This window comes from Microchirus variegatus, assembly GCF_963457635.1.
Source record: "Microchirus variegatus genome assembly, chromosome: 16".
Classification (NCBI taxonomy): domain Eukaryota; kingdom Metazoa; phylum Chordata; class Actinopteri; order Pleuronectiformes; family Soleidae; genus Microchirus; species Microchirus variegatus.
Genome location: NC_139817.1, coordinates 10,604,354 through 10,627,422, shown reverse-complemented (window position 1 = coordinate 10,627,422; position 23,069 = coordinate 10,604,354). Strand labels below are relative to the sequence as shown.

Here is a 23,069-nt window from a genome sequence, read left to right as displayed (position 1 = left end):
TCTCAATTCTCTGTTCTTTTCCTTGGAGTTGTTTTCCTTTTTTATTCCAATTTATTCATGTGTTCAGCCTTCAGCCCACTATCCTTAGTGAAGACAGAGGTGAAAGCACAAAATGACTGAGTATATTTGATGAAAAATGATGAGGCAATTTACATTCAGATCCTTTAGGCATTTCATTTCTACTAATTATTACAGTTACTTAACCAAATAACTTAAATTAAAGATAAAATTGACACACTTTGCCTGCTTACTTCCTAAGCAATGACTGTCCATTTATCATCCAGAAAAGTGTGAAATATTAACATTTGAGAAAGTGGAGACACTTAATGATTGACATCTTAACTTAACATTAACAACTGCTAATGTATTATTTTACAGGAGCAACTATGTACGGAAACAGAGTTATGTTGTATTACTTATTCACACCACCGTGCTATGATGTGTTCAACCTTGATCTCTTATGTTTTTCCTCCCCATAGAGGATCATGTCTGTACATGTCTGTCTCTCTCAGATGCCTTAACACCACACTCTGTGGTAGTGGATGTAAAAATGTTGTCAAACACTTGATATACTGTACAATTTATGATTTATGATTAGGTCAAAAAGATCCTCATTTTACGTTGACATGTTGATGAACCGCGTCGTAAAGTGCTGTCCGTGGTGCTGAACTTTATCAACAGGTAAATCATTCTGTGGCACCTGAATATTCTACTCACAGAGTGCAAATAAACTACTACTACTATTACTTTTTTTGTTATTTAATACATTTTTAGTAATTTGCATGCAAAAATGACAAATGTAAACTAAATATTTTCAGCCTTTGGTCTGTTTTTGGTCGGTTAATATTAAACTTGAAAACAATATCATGACCATCGGGAAATGATGACCAACTTCAACTATCAGTTTAAAAAGGCTTTTGTTCAAGTCCAAGATATAGTAGGAGCAGAGAGCAGTAAATTGAGAACAGTACAAGTTTTCCCCCCTCATATCAATCTTAACCGTCCGCAAAGTCAGTCATCATGTGAAGGACAGAACGCCGGCAACATCTGATAAATCTCACTCACAAGTTAACAACTGTCCTGTGATCTGTCCTCAAAGGGATAAAGGTATATAAGCATGATGGAGAAGACGGAGATATGGCTGTTGTCTGACAATGTGAAAAGGAAATTAAACAATGCAGAAACCAGACAGCAGACCCAGATTCTTAAAAGGTGAAACACATAAGACGCGACTTCTTTCGTCCAAACTCGGACAGAGATGTTTATTTAAAGATTATCCAGGTAAAGAAATATCTCAAGAGTATCTGTCCAAACAGCTGAGGGGAACTCGACGCGGCTCAAAAAAAGAAAAAGAATGTTGTTTATCCGACTGTAATTTGGTCAGAGGCGCTTTACGAAAAAATTAAACGACAGTTTATAGTTTCATTTGGCAGGATAAACTCTCCGCTCTCTGAGGGAGGTTTCAGAAAACACGAGCAGCGACGAGGATTCCGTCGAGGACTAAATCCTCCTGAACGTGTACATACACAAACATTAAATCCTTGGTTAAATAAACAAGTTGGAGGTTTGAAAGAGTGGAGGGAGGCGTGTGGAAGAAGCCCGTGTCAGTTTAAACAGGCCACGCTTTACACCTGCAGCTGAACGTACGAGTGGATATTACTAGTCTATTGGGAGCCACACAGCTGTGAGTGAGGCCGGGAATGAAAGAGTTCATGTCAGTCAGTACTGTGTCTGGTTTTGTTTAGACAATTCAATTAAGGGGATTCATAGTTGCTAAGGTAATAGTGGAGACGATGATATCAGGGGATCTGCAGGTTTAAGCAAGTCAAATTTAAGACTTTTTTTAATGCCACCTTGAATGAAATTGAAGACTGAAAACACTATAAATATAGGCGATAGTTGGAGAAATCCCCCTGTATTGTGATTCTGATGTATTGATAAACGTGTTTGTATTTAACAGAAAAACGGATTTCAGTATCACAAAAAATTCTTATCTTGTATCTAATCAGCATGAGTCCAAAACAAAAAAGAAAACTAAAGAAAAAATCCAAAGTCCAGTGTGACGGTACCATCAACCCGCTGCTCCAATTAATTTAAAGGTCCCATAATATGGCCTTATTATGGCCTATTTCTCCAGTTAACCGGTTTCCCTGGTGTCCTAATGAACATGTGTGTGACATGCTTTGGTCGAAATACCTTAAGCAATGAAGCACCACAGCAGTTCAATCACCCTGCCAAAACAGCCCTGTTCAGAACGCTCTGTTTAGTAGCAAAACTTCAGGGACAGTAAATGACATCAGCCACAGAGGCTACTGGGAGCTAACAGCAGTAAGCATTTGGAAAAGTGATCATTTGCAGGCTCTAGCAGGCACATTGCCGTCATATATAACATGTATCCACTGGACAGACTGGACTGAGTCTGGAAGTTTGTGTAGGACTCTGTGCTGCACTGTGCAGCCAAGAATAGAACTTTTCGTGGACTTCCGTTTTTCGGATGCCGTTGCCCTCACCAGCACTCTCGCGTAATTTAGTGTCTTGTGACGTTCCCAATGAGTGCAGAAGTCAACATTGCATGTTTTATCTCCTTTACTTAGACTGAGGACCACAAAAACATGAGTGATTCATCTTTTTTCACACTTTGCCAACTGATAGGACCTCCAGGGTCCCAAATATAAGGATTTAAATGATTAAAAAGTTGATTTTGCATAATATGGGACCTTTAAAAGTAAGCTTTATGCTTTCATTTCACAAAATTATGTTTTGCGTTTTCCATTAAAAGTCATACTTTTATTCATCAAAATAGTTGCAAAACCAAATTTAGTCCAAAACATTGACAAGATTAGAAATAATGATTTTTATTCAAAATAATCATGTTGCCCTTTCATCAAAGAACCAGCAAAACTGTTTTCAGCTGTGCTAACATAATTGCACAAGGGTTTTCTAATCATCCAACAGCCTTCTAACACGATTAACAAACACAATGTACCATTAGGACACTGGAGAGATTGTTGCTGGAAATGGGCCTCTATACACCTATGTATGTTCACTACTACAGTAAAAAATGAACACATTGTCATCTTTTAGTGTCTTCCAGCGATGTGTCACGAGACAGCTTTGTTAGATTTACGAATATGCGACCACACCTGTGTTAAAAGTTAGACGACTCTACTGTTAAGGGCCAACTTTAATCGGCTTAAGATGAATAACAACCCTACAGCAATAAAGAACAGCAGAAACCATCTGAGGGATGGACCGAAACACAACAACAGAGATACAGGGAAAACACTTTCCTTCCTTCATTTGGACATGGCTCTGCTCAACTGGTGGGGTTTAGTCTGGAAGAGGGAGGAGACAAGAAAAACGAGGGAGGGAAAGAGAAAATGGGGAGGGACAGACCCCCCCTCCACCCACCCACCCTTTTGCACACACACAAACACACATGTGCATGTGCAGACACACACACTCGCACACACACACACACTCTTCAAAGCCAAGTGGTTTTAACAGACATCCAATTACACTAAGAGATGACATCTGGCAAACTGCAGCAGATAAATAAGGTGAAAGGAAAGACAAGATTCAGTCACCTCACAGAAACTCCAGATAACAGCGAGTGCACGGCCAATCGAGATAGGGGAGAGGCAAAGTAAAGAGGGGGGGGGGCCAACGGAGAGGGAGAGAGCCACACAAATGAGGAAAGAAGAGAGGCAACGCACTGCTCCAGCGCTCAGACTCTGAGAGGCAAGGACAGAGGAGAGACAGGGAGGCAGCTCAACTCACTGACAGACGCACAAGAAAGACGAGAGGTCCCAGGGCTCAGTTACGCACTCAAGTGACTTTGAGAAGAGAAGAGAAGAGTGTGGATTCTCTTTTTGTGGCCCCTTCTTGCAAGGATTTTTCTGAACATTTTATGATACATGTACTTTTTATTTTAACTTTTTCATTCATTTTTGACTCAACACCCAGACATCTTGTCCCCTGAGCTCATTTATTTCCCTGGACTGAAGGAGATAAATGGTTTGGGACATGTGTGCGGAGAAGGTTTAAGTAGCATGAATTATTAGGTTTTTTTCTTTCAACTCCGAGAGTTCGTGTCGAGTCAAACTTTTAAAATAAGAAGCTTTTGAGAGAGTGACAGAGTGTGTGTATGCACACGTGTATGTGAGCAACCAGGAGTAAAAAAAAAAAGAAAAAAAAAAAAGAAGTGGAAGCCTTAGGAGGAGGAGGCAAGAGTTTGTAGAGGCGAGCCCCCGGTTATTCCCGTTGTGAGGTGATTTGAGTTATGGATGTTGACGCATTCCTGTGGCGTTTCTGAGGAATAAACAGCACCGGGGACTACGACACAGAGCGAGCCACAATACTGTGGGCTTCCACAACACCAGCGACTGCAGCCGTCACAACAACAAGACTGACATCTGCTCCCAACAGCGTCCACCGCCGTCTTTGAAGAAGCAGACTTTCTACAGGTTCTACACCACAGTCCCGGCGAGGTTGTGGGGTCTCCAGAGAGAGCAGGTGTAGTCAGTCAGTTGGGGGAGTTTCTCCCACTCTCTTTCCCTCTTTCTGCACCCAGCTCAGCATGCCCCAGCCCCTGAGCACCTCCACAGCTCTCCCAGCTCCACTACCATGTGTAGATGGACAGTGACACAAGGTGCACCGGTCGCCTGGTTCTCCTCCTGCCCCTGCTGCAGACCTTCACTGCTCCTCTCCCTCACTTTCCTGCTCCTGCTCCTACTGCTCGGACCCTGCTCGTCCTCGCCGCTGTCCACGCTGCCGTCGCTGTCGGACTCGGAGAAGAACCACAATGCACCAGGAGGGGGTCCCCCTCACTTCCTCGTCCCACACCCGCCACCTTCCTCATCACCCGCGCCTCTGCGTGCATCCTCCGCAAGGTTGCCACGAGCGACCAACGTTTCATTGTCGTCGGCGACGGTCGTCGGGCGCCACGTGCGGAGCAGCTACAACCATCTGCAAGGAGACGTGCGCCAGAGGAAACTCTTCTCCTACCAGAAATTCTTCCTCCGCATTGACAGGAAAGGAACAGTCAATGGCACCAAAAGTGAGGACGACCCATACAGTAAGTCCACTTTCTTTCTAGTAACTCATTAGGTTTGGAAAGCAGAACTTTAAGTAAAGATCTTCACTGAAAAAGATTGAAAACAAATACTGTGTTCATCAGTGAGAACACTATGGCAGAAAAGAGATGCACTGGTTGTCTTCCATTAAGTCCCATGTGTTTATGTGTGGGAAGCCATGTTTCTGTTTTTCTCCCCTAAGCAACCGTGCACATAAAGACAGGTGACCGGGCACAAGAACAAATAACAGCGATGCGTGCTTTTCCGGGCCTTTTCACCATGTGTAGAGAGGCCGGCATGTTTGCCAAACGTTAGAGAAGTTAAAGACAGCGTTACAGTAGGAGAGAGGGAGAGGAGAGAAGAAAACAAAATGAGTAAGGCAGGCAGATAAATAAAAGATGATCCACTGGAATCAATTAGACAAAAAGTCCAAAGTCAGTTTCTTCTCTTTAGGGAAATATCGAAAACAGCTATGACTAAACCCCTGGGGAGACCGATGAGTTGACATACTCCTCACTCACTGCTATTGTGCTGCAGATGTAATAGTAGAGGGCATATGCTAAGTATGAGGTTATATGGACTCAGATGTAAAGTAATAACCACATGATTTCCTATTCCCTCTTTTCTGGTGGTGCATTTTGTGGGCTGTGGAATATGATTTTAACCTTTTATTTATCCGGGGAAGGGTCATTTAGCACACACACTCTTTTGTCAGCACCACTCAGCCTCACATTCACTCACTCCAGAGTCCACTGGTTTCAGCTTTAAGAGATCTTTACTGACCTTAACTGCAGCGTGGATGCATGAATTAATGAATTTAACTGCAGTAAAATGGAAAATCTCCATGCAAAAAAAATCCCAATCTGAAAGGTAGCACATAAAAATACTTTTCAGGGCCATCACGATCGTTTAGGGATGATCCAGAGCAGAAAATCAGCTGTTATCATTCTGTAGCCCACATCTTTATCTTCAAGTTAAACACATCTGGAAGTTCTCCAGGACTGCCGCTGCAGTTCTCTGGCCTCAGAGTAGCTGCTCTCCGCTCGAGGGCACATTGACAGTAGTTGCTGAGGGAGAGCAGAACATTACTCCCACACGTTTACCTGCGAGAGTTCCTCTCGCCAGTTCACAGAATTAGAAACTAAATCTAATGTATTTTAGGATCCACAGGCCTCTGCTGCTGCGATTCTGTCAGAGCATGTTAGGCATGTGTCTCTGGGTATAAGACTTGCTGACACACCTTGGTACACATGTCGTAGGTTTGAATGCATCTGTCTGTGGTACTGTACAAGCCTCTCCTGCTGAGCGCTCGCACACTTGCATACACACTTGAGCACAGAGAGGCCAGTCTTGCACATGGCCTCCATATGGCAAAGCCCACTTTTATTAGGGCCAGGGCCAGTGTGAATATGTGTGTGTGTGTGTGTGCATTTATATGTGTGTATGTGCCACTCAGACACCAAGGCTCTGCCAGACATGGCTGAAGGAATTTCAATTAGCGCCTCTTCCTCCCTCCCCTCGCCTGCAGTCCTCACTGACGCACACATGGACACACACTTTTGCACACGGGGCACATAAAGAGTACAATCATTAGAGTGCGACCAGTCACCAGCTATAAGGCATCAGGTCATGGCATTAGAGGCACAATCCATCAATTTCAACAGCTTTTGTCACTTAACTGTGGTGGGAAACGGGCGAGAGAAATCTTAAAATATGAGAATTTTGGCCAAAATCTTTCATGTCGTAGTTTTCCCAGAAAGATTTCATTAGGGTGCGTCCACCTGATGGCAAGTGCAGATGTAGAATATGTTTCAGATTACAAGGGTTGAAATTTTGGTAATTAACTGGAGAGATCTCGGCGGTGATGAAAGGACGATTAAATCACGTGTGTGTGTGTCTGCACACCATCACACTCGGCTGTAGAGGTTGGCGTGTGATAAAGGCTGCATGTTTGTACACTAACGCACCACCTTCTTATACTGCATTTTGAAGCTTTTATTGTCAAACGTGACAAAACGCAACTTCACGTTTATACTTACGATAAAGCTTATGCTACAAATTTAAACAGAGCGGGTTTAAAATGGTTTTTAACAGTTGGCTCAAAAATATACAATCAAATTAACTCCTTGATGGAATTTTCTGCCACTTAAGGGTTTAGTAGTGAGCTATAGCTTCTTCAAAGGTAAATGGTCTGTATTTATGACACTTTTCTAGTCTTGCTCAAAACTGGTTTACACTACAGTTTTTTGCCATTCACAACAATTCACTCATATTTTTTTTTCATCTACACGCAGAAAATTTTCACACATCTTTCACACCCATTCACAAGTTGCCAAAACAGTCGTCTGAAGAAACCCAGTTGAAAGACGACTCAATCTACACCACTGTTCAAAAGTTTGGGGACACCTATACAATTTGTTTGTGTTTTCCGTTAAAAGTCACACTTTTATTCATCAAAAGAGTTGCAAAACGAATAGAAAATATAGTCAAGACATTGACAAGATTAGTAATAACGATTTTTATTCCAAATAATAATTTTGCCCTTCAAACTTTGTTTTCGTCAAAGAACCAGCAAAACTGTTTTCAAGGGTTTTCTAATCATCCAAACACAATGTACCATTAGAACACTGGAGAGATGGTTGCTGGAAATGGGCCTCTCTACACCTATGTACATATTCCATTAAAAACCAGACGTTTGCAGCTAGAATAGTCGTTTACCACATTAACAATGTATAGAGTGGATTTCTGATTAATTTAATGTTATATTCATTTTTAAAAAAGTGTTTTTCCTTTAAAAATAAGGACATTTCTAAGTGAAACCAATCCTTTAAAATCCCTACATATAACACACATTATATAACATACCTTTAAATTGCACCGTGCTACAATTGCACCATTGTGTCAAAGCTAGCTCAGGTGGGAGTTGCATATAATCTGGAGTTTGACCCGAGACCTCATTGATAGCGATTGACCACTCCATTTAGGAAGGCATTAAACAAACGAAAGCATGGAAGTTGTTAGCGTGGTTTCCACGGTGGAGTTGTCTGGTAATGTTCAGGAGGTCAGATTGCAAATGAGTGTCATTAGATGGTGTCAGAGGTGATGAAGAAGTTTTCGGTGCAGCTCTGAGGGTCGAGGGCTCTCCTCTGCGGCCGAGCCCTTTCTAATCATCTTGTCAAAGCTGGAGGCAGTACGTCACTCTGGGTTTAGGGTCTGCGTTTGCAATCTGGGGCTCAGAAGTGTGCATGGCAGTGTTTGTGTGTTTGTGTCTATCCATTTTTTCCAAATCTCCTCAGAAGTTAAAATTAGTTTTTTTTAAAAAAAACACTATGCCACCAAGCGATTACTTTTCAATCTTGCACCAAACACTGTCCGTGTTCTTACGTCCACACACAAAAAAACCATAACCCAACAAAGCAGTGAAGTAAATGAACATGTGTTTGCAGCAACACCACAGACTTGTGGCCGTGTGCAGCTCAATTAGTGCTGAGAGTTGCACTTAAGATCTTTGATTCCAACTGCGGCCACCCAGATCGTAAAAACTGCCACACATACTTATTGTTGGCATCAATCACGCGAACACGTTACCCACCGACATGAGTGAATCTCGCCCTCGCCGATTTATGGACAGTATATTAAAGTGGACGTTATTCCCATGTAGTGCAGGGTTTTCATGTCCAGGCTAATTACACAGGTCTGCCCCCCTCTGGTTTGACCTCTACCTATTGACCCGAGTCAGGAAGCTTTGTTAATGCAAAGGTCAGCAATACAGAGAGTGCATCACTTCTGGTTATTGTGTTACTCTGTCACTGCTGGAGGTGACTGGAAACAAATGGTACATTCTTAATGTCGTTAGATTAGTATGTTTTCATTTCCCAATGACGAAAATCTTACTTTTAGCGACTCTCCCCCCCCTACAATAAGAGGAAAATAAAAGATTGTATTTATCTTTCTAATACAATTCTCATTGGTTCAGAAAGTTTATATTGGTCAGTCAGTGTCTCAAAACAAGGAGATTTTTTGGTCTGAATTGGAAAAAAAACTGCAATGAAGTTCAGACTGTGAAGAAGTGAAATACATGTAGAATGAACCCTGACCACTTCTCCATCCGTCTCCTCTACCTCCCTAATCCTCCAGTGACCTTGCAAGTTTAACAAAAACAAAACATGTGTTCTTTCCCCTTTTTCTCGTCTCATATCTTACTTTTGTAGCCACACTCTCTCTCTCTCCACTAGTTCTTTTGTGATGAGCGTGTTAAGAGTTCTCGTGGGAAAAGGTAAGAGTGTGGCCCATAAAAGAGAGTTATGAGGACATATTGGATGCACCAGAGGTTAGTGTCAGTGTTGCCTTTCATTCAAAGTTACTTTGACATCTTCATGGACTCCCCCACCCCTCAACCCCCACCCCACTCCAACAGCCATAAATAAAAGCAGTGTTGCAAATGTCACCGCGCAGACTTGTTCAGGAAATACAGAACCCATTATTCTACCCTTAAAACTGCCAGAGCCGCGCTTTAACATCAACAGTTACGTTCGGCAGTACAATAAACACACAACAAACACACACACACACACACTCCCCGACACACTCCTGCCTCTCTGACCTTCTGCGCTAACAACGCTGAGACAAACAGAAAGCAGAGAGTGTAAACACAACTCACGGATGAGGCATCGCATACGCTTCAGTTTACCTGTGCGTGGACAAGCGGCTTTGATGAATTCAGATAAAATAAATATCTTTACATAAAACACTCTTCGTGGTGTTTTGTTGATAAACTGGAGCAGGAGTCTGGATCGACTCATCGTCACTGGTGACCTCCTTTTACTGGAATCATCCGAGCAAACGCCGTATCTGACCTACACAAACGTTACGTATCTTACATAGGAGTCACTTTTATCTGATTTTAGTCAAAATAATAGACACACTCGCCTCATAAATGTATTATTAGACCAGTCATTTCTCAAAAAAGACATTTATTAGTATTTACTGGAAGTTTAATGGCACTTGACAAAAGCCGTTGCATAATCATTGATGTCTGAAGTCTGAAATCATCAATGTGGGACAAGACACACTTCATGAGAGTCTCAGATATTGAGGAGAGTAATAAACGTCCATGTGGCGAGGTGCTGGTTCCACCCCAAGATAGACGACACAAGCAAGTGAGCGTTTTACAACGTGTTGTTGTTAAATAAAAGTTAAACACAGCCTGAAACTTTTGAAGCTTTTTAAAGCTCCAACGTGAGTTGTTATGATTTCATCGACAAAACCGAGCTAATTTTCTTTTTTGTAACGTTAAATGTGCCCAGATGTTGTTGAGTTACAGTATGAAAATGCCATGGTGTTGATGTTTTAAAACCACTTTTGCAACTTTCCTTCTTTTTCCTTCTCCACCTTCATTAACCCCGGGGGGGGGTGAGAGTGAAGGTCTCAGAGGTCCTGACGTATCAGTGACCTTTGACCCCTTACAACCCGTAAAGGGTCACTTACAAAGCACATGTGCGTTTAAGGGTTTGGATGTGAGCGGGAGGCACAGGCTGTGCTGAATATGATCAGATTAACCACACACACTTTCCCATCAGGATATTTCTTTAAGGTATTTCTTCATTGCGTATGAACATTTTTGCCAAGGGTCGCTGAGGACGATGAAAGCATCGCTCTCATTTTTTCCCCAACACTGTTTACATATTTTCTGTCAATGCTGCTTGATATTTTCCCCCCCATCAGCTTTCTACCCTGTCTATTAACGTGTCAGCTTCGACACGACTGAAATAGGAGCCAGATTTCTGTAGGGCAGATTGATGAATCTCTGCCAAAAACACCACCAGTAGAGCAGCACCTTAAACAAAAGTATCTCAGCAGCAACATCCTCTGTGAGTTGATTACTTTTCCGCTATCTTAAGCTCGACATCTTTGTTTTAATAGACTGCCTTTTTCATTGTTGATGTTATGCTCGGGATTCTTGTAGAGTAGAATCATACATATCCCAAAGAACGGAAGAAGATACTCATAACACATGACTTGTCAGAACAGCTATCAAGGTTTGCTGCGAGCAACGCGTCCTTAAAATATCTCAGGATACAGTCTCTCGATCCTCACAGTATTAAGTTTGTTGTCGTCTAAAAAAGTAAATACACTACTGTTCAAAAGTTTGGGGTCACATAGAAATGTCCTTATTTTTCAAGGAAAATAACTTTTTTTCAATGAATATAACATTTAATGAATGAGGAATACACTCATTGTTAATGTGGTAAACAACTATTCTAGCTGTAAACATCTGGTTTTTAATGGAATATGTACACAGGTGTATAGAGGCCCATTTCCAGTGTTCTAATGGTACATTGTGTTTGCTAATCGTGTTAGAAGGCTATTGGATGATTAGAAAACCCTTGAAAACCCTTGTGCAATGATGTTAGCACAGCTGAAAACAGTTTTGCTTGTTCTTTGATGAAAGGGCAAAATTATTATTTGGAAGAAAAATCATTATTTCTAATCTTGTCAATGTCTTGACTAGATTTTCTATTCATTTTGCAACTCTTTTGATGAATAAAAGTGTGACTTTTAATGTATTGTATAGGTGAACCCAAACTTTTGTACATCCATCAGTGTACATCCGACAATAAATCTGTAAAACAGAATCACAGCGATTTTAACTGGGAAAAATCCAACATAAAATGTTAAATCTTTGGTACAAACTTTGAGCACAAACACTGCAAACGAGGCTCAACAGTGGCCAGCTGAGGAAAAACCAACACATCAACTTTTGCCTAAAAGAAAATCTAGTTTTATCATCTACTTGAATGAATGAGCAATTGACCGTTTTTGATCATTGTGAATTGTTTAAAAAGGAAAAAACTACAATGTTTGAAGGCATCAGCTGTGCAAAACTACACCAAATATTTTTTTATTTTTTTTTGACAGACCACCCATTAATCGTTGAAATAATAGCTGCAGCCATCACAAACTTCTCATGGAAAACCAAGAACATCAAGCTCTGTCTGAACCTAACACAGCAAACGTCCTCCTAATTTCCTTCTCAGTTAGTTACGCTGAAAAATGCACTGGGAGCCCAATACTGAAAGTGTCATTTCGGTCGCAGCCCGGTGCATGTGAACAGGCAGAATTCATGGCCAGTAAAACAGTGGGAGGTGAAGAATAGCATCTGTGAAAGATAACATCCAGGGCTGCCGCCATATAGACACCATGTGCTCGGAGGAAAAGACCCCCACACCAAATACACACACACACACACACACACACAAAAGTGAGGCTCTTAATGGAGTCATCAAAGGTAAAGCTGAGAGCTCAGGGTAGAGTTCAGAGAGGCATCTGGACCAGCATGGCCATTTGAACAGAGAAGGCAGGAATGCCAGCTAATTACCGTGTGTGTGTGTGTGTGTGCGTGCGTGTGCTTGTATTTGTTACCACTTTAGGACCTTTTTCTGGTATAAACACTGACCCTGTCAGGACCAGTCGTCCTCTCATGGAGGCCAAAACCTGATCCAAATAAGGTAGAAGCTCATTTCTGAGGAACTGGTTCATTTTAGGTAGCTAATATTTGATGTTTGAGGTTAAGGTTTTGCATTAACTGCTTATGGTTACAGTTAGGGACAAGGCTTTGGTTCTAAATGAACGAAAGTCAATGCAGAGTCCTTAAAAGGACAGCTGCGCGAACCTGTGTGTGAGACAAAGTACGAACGATACAGAGGCCGAGAGAGAGCGAGCTCCATGTGACAAAGTGAATAATATTTATACATGTCCGTGCATAATATTTGTGGTGTAAAATAACAATATTACTGAAGCTGAACCGTGCGGTGCCAACAATGCAAACCACAACAGTTGGGAAAGTGTTGCATTGGCAGCTGAAGTGTTCATGAAAAATGTGTAAAGAGCAGACGAGCGTCACAGCACTTCGCCTGAAATCATAACTCCTGCCGCGTCGGGCCCTGTTAAATGTTTTGACAGAAACTGGCAGCTTCGGTGCTTCATCGTGTTACAAAGTCAACTGTGTTAAAGGAATCACAATATCGCTCAGGTGCTTTCAGTCAAATCACCATTAACATCGCCGCAGATTTTCTGCCGCGTCGCTCACAGCTGCTCATAAACGCACGTGACATAACTCGCCGCGGTCCCCGCCGCGCCTGGAAAAGTGATATGCAATGATGAAGCTCACCACTATCTGTTGGCCAGACTGTTTTAAAACAGACGGCTTACGCTCAGGTGATCTGTTTTGTTTGATTTCAGAATATTCTGGTGGGTTTGTTTTTCTTTTGGTTTCCACGGCCAGATGCTGAAATAACACGCAGCCTAAACACTGTGCGGTTATGTTCTGTTTCTGAAGAAGATGTGATACGAGTGCTCCTGTCAGGGAAGGAAATAAAACTATCACAGGGCAGCATTAAGTGAAATAATATGGTGAGTGCATGTCAAACACTAATGGAAAAATGACTTCAGGAGAAACCGAATCAATGCAGGGCACCGAGACAAAACAATCTACTTGATATGATTTATATTACGAGAATGACAGGCAAAAACAGATTTAAGTGGGAAAAAAATAATGACCTAACCAACATTTCCACATGGGCTTTGATGAGGCCACGTCACACAGGAAGATGCTGTTGTCGACCACATGAGTCTAAACCAATACCTCAACAGAATAAAGCAGTCTCTACTCCTTCAGCACTCGCCAAGGACCCCAAAAAAAAGCTGCACAAGCAACAAGTGTTTGTTCTCCCCAACTTCATAAAGAGTGGGAAATATTCAAGACAACTTCAAGAGAAAGGGAATGAAATAAAAACCACAAGTGGCCTTAAAAGTCAGCGGCCAAGATATTTTTTTTTTTCTTTTATGCATCTTGTTCATTGTCTTTGTTTTATTTATACGGTCAAAGAGAGCAGAATAATTTAATATTTTTAGTTCATATCTGATTGAAGCACGTTGGTGGTCTGACTCACTCTCTATTCTTCTTTTGTACGGTTTATTTATCTTTTAGTTTTACTGGCTTGGAGTTTGGCGGTTGCGTGCACATAAACTCTCATGTCACAGTGAATTCAACATATCGTCAGTCACTCTTGAGCCGGGAGTGTCAACGAGAAACATTATCTTAATGTTCAGACCTCAGCTGATGCAAATGAGACATTAAACCTTTAAAAAAAACACAATAGTTCATGAATTTCATGTCCTCAATGTCACTTTTATTTTTCCACGTCTGAATTGGTCATGGCAGATTATGGTTGAGGAGGACACATCTGCTTTGAACATTAAATTAAAAGAAACCAAAACCATGTCCGTTACTCTCACTGAAGGGAGTTCACGACACAAACTCGTCCACCAGTGACAACATTTCACAACACAAGGCGAGACCTCTCTCTTACTCTGGGCTGAAGACACACAGTAGACCCCGCTCACAGCTGGTCACCGCGTCGAGGTCAAAATGTGAACAACCGCAGTATAATCTTCAAAAAAGCCCCCGGATAAACAGTGGAAACATTTTCACAACCTCTTTTAACCTTTAGGTTCAGCAGGAGACTGGCTGACCACGTTTCCAGAGGGGCCTGCCAGGGGTTGATGGGCAGTCTCTGTATGTGTGTGTGTGTGTGAGATCCTATTCACCATTAACTAGGTGATTACTAACATGCATACAAGTAGCATACTAGCCCTTTATTCGTAAATATTAAGCATGTATTAACACCTTATGTATGAAAAATCTTAATTCATGTCATAATAGAGGTAAAATAAGATGTTAATACGTGCTTAATGATTACTAATATAGGGCTTGTATGCTACTTATATATGTTAGTAAGCACCTAGGTTATGGTGAATGTGTTCCCTAATCTAAAGTGTTACCTTTTTTTTTTTTTTTACTTTCTTCTATACTTCTACAATTGATGTTGGCTTTCTGACAAACTGAACTGTAGACTATACTTTCACTATTGTGGACTTTATTTAAACCTGTGCAAACTCCGTTTAATCCAAATTGAAAGAAAATGACCTTTCCTCTGATATCGCGGATCGCAATTCCTGTCAAAAAAAAATTGCATATTAATTAAAAATCGTTCAGCACTAGTAACAAACTAGGGTACTTAAGGTAGAAAACTCCTGTACCCAAGTATGCTTATGCACCCCAAACATAGTAGCTCACACAAAAATAGAAGCAGCTTCAACAAGAATACTAAAAACACAAAGGTTCTTCCTGTATTCACACACATCTGACCAGCTCAAACAGACTGGACATACAGTATCTCAACAGGTTTGTTTTTAAGTTGTAGTGTATTTTAGTGCAGTTGGATTTTTCTCCAAGTACAAACAGTCCATGAGCTAATATTATTATGACCTCAAAATCAAGAGATCCCAGAATGGCTCCTATATAGCTTGTGTTATGTTTCTGTATTCGACTCGAGGCAGATTTGCGTTCACACTATAGTTTTGAGTGACTGCGCGGTTCAAACACAAAAGGCAGTAAACGGTGTGGTGGCCTGAATGAAGTACAAAGTTTGTGCACAGTTTCTCTCTCGTTAGAAGTTCAAAATGATTTTTACTGTTTGTATGTACATCAGGGTTATGGTTAGGGGTTTGACTTGGCTTGTTTTTACAAAACTTGTAGTGTCTGTTTGCCCCTGGAAGTTTCCCCCGAAAAAAAATTGCCTGCATTCAAGTCAAGTGAAATCTTAGACCGTATGAGAAAAGAGGCTCAATAAGAAGAGCAGAAAAAGTATGAAGAGAAATATTGTGTATAGTGCATGCATGACTGCATCTGTGTTCCTGCAGTGACACAGGACAGGGTTCTGCTTTTCTCCGTCCCTCAACCATAAACTCTGTTGTTGCAATCTAAGCCTTTTGTTGCAGCCTGGCCTTTCAACTCGCAGGCAGACGGGGCTGCTTCTTGTAACTGGTAAAGGGGGCAATAAAAGAGCCCAGCGCTTTTGGTTTTTGACAAACCACATCAAACGTGAGCAGGGAATAGGGGGTTGAACAGGTGGAGTGGCCTCCAGCGCTGCATGGACAGCTCAGAAATGTCAGCTGTGCTGCATTTCCAACCAGATAGGTCAGTTCTGTTACTGTGTAATGGGCTTAGTGTTAAAAGCCAACAAGATGAAGTTTAAGCCCCAAAAGCTGTGAATTTTAAAACCTGAGGAAGCTTTTATTGACCAAATAAGGGGAAGTGTTGGGATTAAGCCTGTATTCTTGGGCCAAGGACTACATTTAACAAAAAGAAACAAGGCCAAAGACCTTTTCAAACAACAGAAGATGAAAAGCTGTTTGTTACTGCGAAACATCAAAGTAATTACACACTTTAGGATTTTACAAGTCCTTTTTCCTTTTTGCTATCACAAAGAACGAGTGACACACACACACACACACACAGAGACGGAACAACAATTAATAGAATCAACACAGAGGCGGTGGATTAGAGTTCACAGATGTAAATAACATCAGTTGAACAGACTCTCACATGTCTGCGGCTTCTAAACCTTCAACCTTTCATCTCCATCTCTCTGACCATCATAAAAACTACAGCAGGGATGCAGGATGCTGCTAATCTGTCCAAAGATGAGCGTAAAGACAAAGGCAGGAGAATGAATATGATTCTTATATGAGATTTAAAGCATAAAAAAAAAGAATGAATATAATTTCCTTAGTCTTTAAGCCTCAATTCCTCGTGTATCATTTCCTGGCTCTTTTCAGTCACCGTTTCTCTTCGCCGTCTTTAGCTGACAAAGTTGTTGTTACTCAGACAGAAACAGAAAACTGTCTAAGAAAGGTTTTAGGGATACATTCTCTGTCAGTTACTCTGTCCTTCCGACTATTCCTGCAAACAGGCTCCACTTTCCTCTGGCCCCCTTAGCTAATCCTCTCAAAACCCCTGATAGTTTTATGGCTTGGTGTAACTGACTTCAGGATGAGAGAAGAAAGAGCCGGCGACCACAGCTTAAACCAGTAATTGGTTCAGACTTGAAAACTGATACAGATGCCTTGACCTCTCGCCAGCCTGGCAGCCAAAAAGCCTCTCTCCGTCCTGTCCGTGTGCCTGCCTGAGCTCCCCTGGTCAGAAAAACAAACACGCGGCGCAGAATCTTTTTTCCTGGCTTACACCTCGGTCCCAGGGCATCCAGCCCGCAAACTAACCAGCAAATGAACAGAGGGCAAGAGGCTGGTCTGAGGTCTGACGAGCACACGGTGAAGAAAAAAAGGGCAGGCATGAGGACTGGGGTTCACTTGTGTGAAGGAAAAACTGCAGGTTTCTGCTGCAGGTTTCTTTTTTCCCTCTAAACACTACCAAATGCTAAATGTTGACAATACACCAGGTACTAGATTCTCCAGCAAGACTAACTTAATTTGTAAGACATGTTTCATAAATGAGAAATGAAAATATTTGGTTGTTGTGTAACACGACCATACATATTTTGTCTGGACGTATATCGTACAAAATGTGGATGTTGTCTTCCAGTTTGTCAAATGTGGACAACACAGAAATAAAAATATATTGAATTGCCACTTAAATAAAAATCTCTGGGAAAATAGACTACCGATTTATAAAATCAAGTAGGTAGTTTAAACTTTTAGAAGGAAAATGGACGATAAAGCACAAGCACCTGTAAATAGTCTGGATGCAGGTGATTGTATGTAATGAGAAAATATAATGTGATGGAAGTGTATGAGAGGATGTGATCCACTTTAGGTAAATTGACACATGTGTTCCTCTGTCCCCTGCTGCACCAGGTATTCTGGAGATCAAGTCAGTGGATGTGGGAGTGGTGGCCATCAGGGGCCTCAGCAGTAACCACTACCTGGCAATCAGCAAGAAGGGACTTCTATACGGAGCGGTGAGTAGCACGTTTCAGTACAGCCTCACCTACAGGGATCGTCTTTTACACAAGGTGGAATTGGCCGATTCATAATCTACTTTTTACCTCGTGTATGATGTAAAAATGAGTGAATTAAAGTCTTGCTCAAGAGACTTTTAAAGGTTTCACACTACGGCTTTTCTTTTTTTATTAAAGTTTAAAAAAAACAAAGGACAAGCCTGCAGGACTCTCTTCCAGAAATAGAAACCACAGTCAGTCAGTCTGTCAGTGTGAGCTCTGCTCTCTGCTACCTACCTTTACTCCCCTCTCCATTCAGAAACAGGAAACACAATCCTTCAGTTTCTCTATTCTGCTTCAGTCCCTCTGGGGAGAGCAACCCTTGTTTCGTCCATTTTCTCTCCCCCTTCTCTTCATCTCGCTCTCTCCCTCCTAGTTCCCCCCTCACTTTGAAAGGACCCAAACTTTCAGCATGTCTCTCTTGAGCCACGGCACAGATGAAATGACACACGGTAGAAAAGAAAGAAAAAAAAAAAAAAAAGAGGCATTCTGTTGCATGGCCTGAAACTGAATTCCCATGACGTCTTCTCTGCGCGGCGCAACACAAACCACAGTAGCGCGGTGGTGAAGGCCTGGCATTCTATTACACTCAATGGGTTTACACAGTGACTTCTTTATCCAGTGATAATCAAATGAAATCATTGTTTCATTGCATCAACAGATTAACACATGTAAATGACACAGAGGTGAGGACAGGATTTCAGTTTTTTACCATGATTCAATTTGTATAAATCCATCATTGCTTTCCAGACATTCAAAATATTGCAGTGCATGTTCCAGACATGCACTGCAATATTTTGAATTTGTTTCAACAGGTGCAACTCTTAACAAGGTTGTTTTTTAAGTATTGCATTGCACTAATCAAGTTGACAACCAGTAGCAATGTCACTCATAAGAATCTGACTAGAATCAGGAACCAGGCTCCTTTTGGTCGATACCAGCTCATACGCGTCATGCCTTATCATCCATTTCCCTCTATAGATGGGATTATGATTTACAAAATCAACACAACATGCGAATTAAGAAGACTTGAAAGTAGTACTCGAGACCACTAACCTGCTCAGGAAAATGTTTATCGACATTATATATCAAGTGGAAACCAGAAGCTCATTTCCCCATTCAAATAAAGTTCTTTTTTGCAACCAGCGGTCTGCCCCCTAGGGGCTATTCAACATATTTATCAGCATGGTTGGCTTTCAGGAGGAGGCTGAAGTCTCTTTCTCTATATGCTCTACGGTTGTAGCCGAGCACCAGCGATGGTTGCAAAGCTGCAGAGTGTCTGAAATATTCTCATTTTGCTCTGGGAACATTCAGCTTTTACTTCTGGAACCAATTTGAACAGCTGTGGCCAGAGAGAAAGAGAGGGAAAGAGGGAGAGAGAGTGAGCGTGCAAGCGGGGCAAGTACATTTTGCTTATGAATATCAACTGCAAACAGTTAAGTGGCTGTTTAAGCCCTGAGCACCAACGCAGCTTCTAGTAAACTGACAAATAGGACTCTCTCTCTCTCAGACTATTTCCTCGTCATTTACCGGTGGGTGGTCACTGTAGTAACGCCAGGCCACAAACACGGTATCAGTATGGTCTAAGACGTTGCATCTCACAATACCCCTCTCTACTGCCACCCTGTCCATCATTTGTCGATCCATGTCATCTCAGGAAGTAAAATAAGATGTTTCTGTCCTGACACAAAACAGAAAATACTCCAAGGAGGTCACAAATACCATTTAGGTTAATAAGAATGACATTTTAAAGAGGATAAAGAGGGAACAATAAAAAGAGAAAATCTACTTCTTCCATGCCAGAAAACCTCCATTTAAATTCAGATGTTGACATCAGAGGTAACTGGGATTAAATCAAAACCAGACAGAAGAAAACATTTAACAATGATCTATGATCTCCAGCCACTCCTTTTTTATGTCCCATCTTGTTTGTGAACGCTCCATGTTTTCTCCTCCGCAGAGGGACTACGGTCCAGACTGTCGTCTGATCGAGCGCATTGAGGAGAACAAGTACAACACCTACGCTTCGGCGGAGTGGCGCAACAAGAAGAAGCACATGTTTGTGGGACTGAACGCCAACGGGAAGCCAATGAAGGGGAGGAAGACGCGGAGGAAAAACACAGCCACTCACTTCCTGCCCATCGTGGTACAACCACGGTGATTGGACACACGTCAGAGACAAGAGAACGCTGCAGACTGCAGGGTGTCGGACTTCTATGGAGTTACAGTGATGCGTTTATTGGACAGATCTGAATGGGATCTTCATGTTGCACTGAGGAGGAAAGGAATGGGGAACCTGGAGACATTTAACTGTTGGATAAATACATTTCTATTTTTAAAGAAAAGAAATAAGATATATTGCTATACAATGTATATATTATTTCCCTGTTTTAAGTTATAAAGTACATAAGCACAGTAGGAAAAATATGAAAAAGAAAATTACTTCTGTGCCAAAATGTGATTTAGTAACTCACATTTCTAGATTTGTGTATACATGAAGCACTTGACTGGAAGGAAGTGAGAATGAAATGAAGAGGAAGTGGTGATGGAGAGCTGGCCGATGGAGAGCGGGGAAACAAATAAAAATGGTAGTGATGTGAGGGTCGAGTCAAGGAGGCTCCTACACAACAGCAAGTCTAACGCTATCGTGTTTTCTTTCAATTTATTTATTTTGTGATATATTTAACAAAGAACAAAAGCCCAAAAAGGACGGTCTTCTTTTTTTTTTTTTTACCATTTATGCTTCTCTTTTTGAATACTAATCATTTAAACCTGAATAATAAATATTTAAAAAAGATATACATTTGTCTTTAACTTGTTTGACTATTGTTTGCATGTATTACAAAACAAAGTAGTATAGAGGTAGATAACGTGACCTCATGACACAGTAGAACACTGTTAAACTAAAGTTTAACATATTTTGCAGTGCACTAGATTCAATGTAATGCAGTTATCATCTGAGCAAGCTAAACAAATCCTCAAAGAGTTACTGAGAGTTTTTCTTTCTTTCAAAAGATCAAGAAAGACCTTTTAATTAAGTAATAAGCTTCAACACGTAACTCAGTCAAAGTTGTTCTTATCCAAGTAATCAGGGCTTTACGACTACGTAAAGCAGTGGAGTTCCTTCAAAAAAACAAAACAAACCCAGGATGTGAATCAAGAATCTGTAAGAGATTAGACTTTTGAAAGATGCCCAGCAGACAGCCTGGATGATGAGTTCAGGAGGTTTCATTTCTCGCTGCAAAGAAAAGAAAGAAAGAAAGAAAGAAAGAAAGAAAAAAAGAGAACTCTCTCTGCCTTACAAGTACAAATGGCTAACATGGCTTCCTAGAGAATAAACACTGTCTTTTATGAACTTACGATAACAACAAAGATAAAAACAGGCTCAAGAAATGGCCGACAAACACATGCACGCATGCATTTGGGTGGCTGGGTAAAGAGGTGTGTGTGCATCAGTGTGGTCTAGCAGCTGGGAAAGAGCCTCCCTCCTTGACCTTACTTGTCTGAAACCTGTTGCTGTGCCCCCCGAGACAGAGAGACACATGGAGGCTGGGGCATATGGTATAACATAAATATCACTCTTGTTTATCACCTGATTCTAATTAACTATGATGTCATGTTTTTTTCTTTATTCCTCCCTCGCGCTCCCTCTCTTTTTCTTTAACTCGTGTTGTTGCTTTCCAGGTCTCGCGGTTTTCAATCCAACCCCCCCCCCCCACCACTACCACCCTTTCGTCTTTTTGTGTCATGTCTTGGTAAAAAAAAAAAATCAGACAGATTCCAGAAATTAGCGGGATCAGAGCGCGAGAGCAAGGTTATCGCTCGCATAAACACAGACACAAATACACACACACAGAAAACCCTCCCCTATGCCCAGGGCTGCAACTGTTGCAATTTGTTCATTGTATCCATCACTTTCAACTCTCTGCCATCTGTTTTGGTGTGTGTGTGTGTGTGTGTGTGTGTGTGTGTGTGTGTGTGTGTGTGTGTGTGTGTGTGTGTGTGTGTGTGTGTGTGTGTGTGTGTGTGTGTGTGTGTGTGTGTGTGTGTGTGTGTGTGTGTGTGTGTGTGAGAGAGTGAGAGAAAGACAGCGAGAGTTAATTTCCCCGAGTATCAGAGTCCGTCCCGCTGTGTTTATTACAAAAAAGGACCTTGATCCTCTTTCTGTGCCCAGGAATTCTCCGTGTCTTGCGCTCATGTCAAAAAAACGTGAGTAACTATGATGCATCAAGGGGATATTCAAATTCCCTTTCATCCTCCCAGGGTATCTGGCCCTTTGTTTACATGATTACTTGGGTGTTCTGTAAATGTCATATCAAATACAATTACTCTGAAATGTGTTCAAGACACCAAATCACAAACCCGCCTGTTCCTCCCTAATAAAGTTGAAAGGCTGGCATTCTAATCTGAAGCCAAGATGTCTTATAACCTTCACAGATCTGAATATGTAACACCTCCCATGCCATGTGCGTCTTTATTGAAACCTGGAAATGTGGGCTTCAAAATTGAGCTATCTCGGGACAAATTCGTCCACTTGTTCATTCAGAAAACTTGGAATCGAGTCTGCATATATGTATATATATATATGTCGTGTCGACCTCTCAGAATAGCTTGATGTATTTTTATTGCAACTTTAACATGACTTAATGCGCTCTTGCCTTTTACCCATAACACATAACAAGGCCAGACTTTAAAAGCGCGGGCATTTATTGGAGACAGATGTTTCAAACACTTATTATCAAACCCCAGTGACATCGCAGTCAAGTCTGTGTTAGCGGCGACTGCGCCGCACATCGCTCCTCTCGTTCCTTACAGTGCACCTAACATGTTTCTAAAAACAGTTTGCCAATGTCACTTTTTTTTTTTAGTGTTGTGCTTGGGCCTATTTGGTTAGTGTTTGGTTTGTCGAGGCATGTGGCGAGGGCTCAGTATGCGGTTTCTGTTTTGACTACATCAGGATCTATCGGACCTGTGTCGGACCTCAAATGAAACATACACCATTGGCTTCACACGTTCACAGCTCCTCTGTTTGCTCAGAGAGTCTTGTGGCCGTGCGACCTGACCGCAGCAGCAGCTGTGAATATTTTACATCCCGGGGAGAGACGGGGAGAGAGAGAGGTTTGGAGGGGAGGTG

The 23,069-nt window shown here is 41.6% G+C and overlaps 1 protein-coding gene across 1 annotated transcript; it reads left to right on the top strand.

The window, feature by feature from the left end:
• Positions 1 to 4,626: 4,626 nt before the first annotated feature.
• Positions 4,627 to 20,096, top strand: fgf10a (fibroblast growth factor 10a; the record flags this gene model as incomplete). The annotated part of the gene is made up of 3 exons (XM_083902693.1): positions 4,627 to 5,077; positions 17,793 to 17,896; positions 19,896 to 20,096. 3 exons carry the CDS (start codon positions 4,627 to 4,629, stop codon positions 20,094 to 20,096), a joined length of 756 nt encoding a protein of 251 aa, XP_083758819.1.
• Positions 20,097 to 23,069: the final 2,973 nt, after the last annotated feature.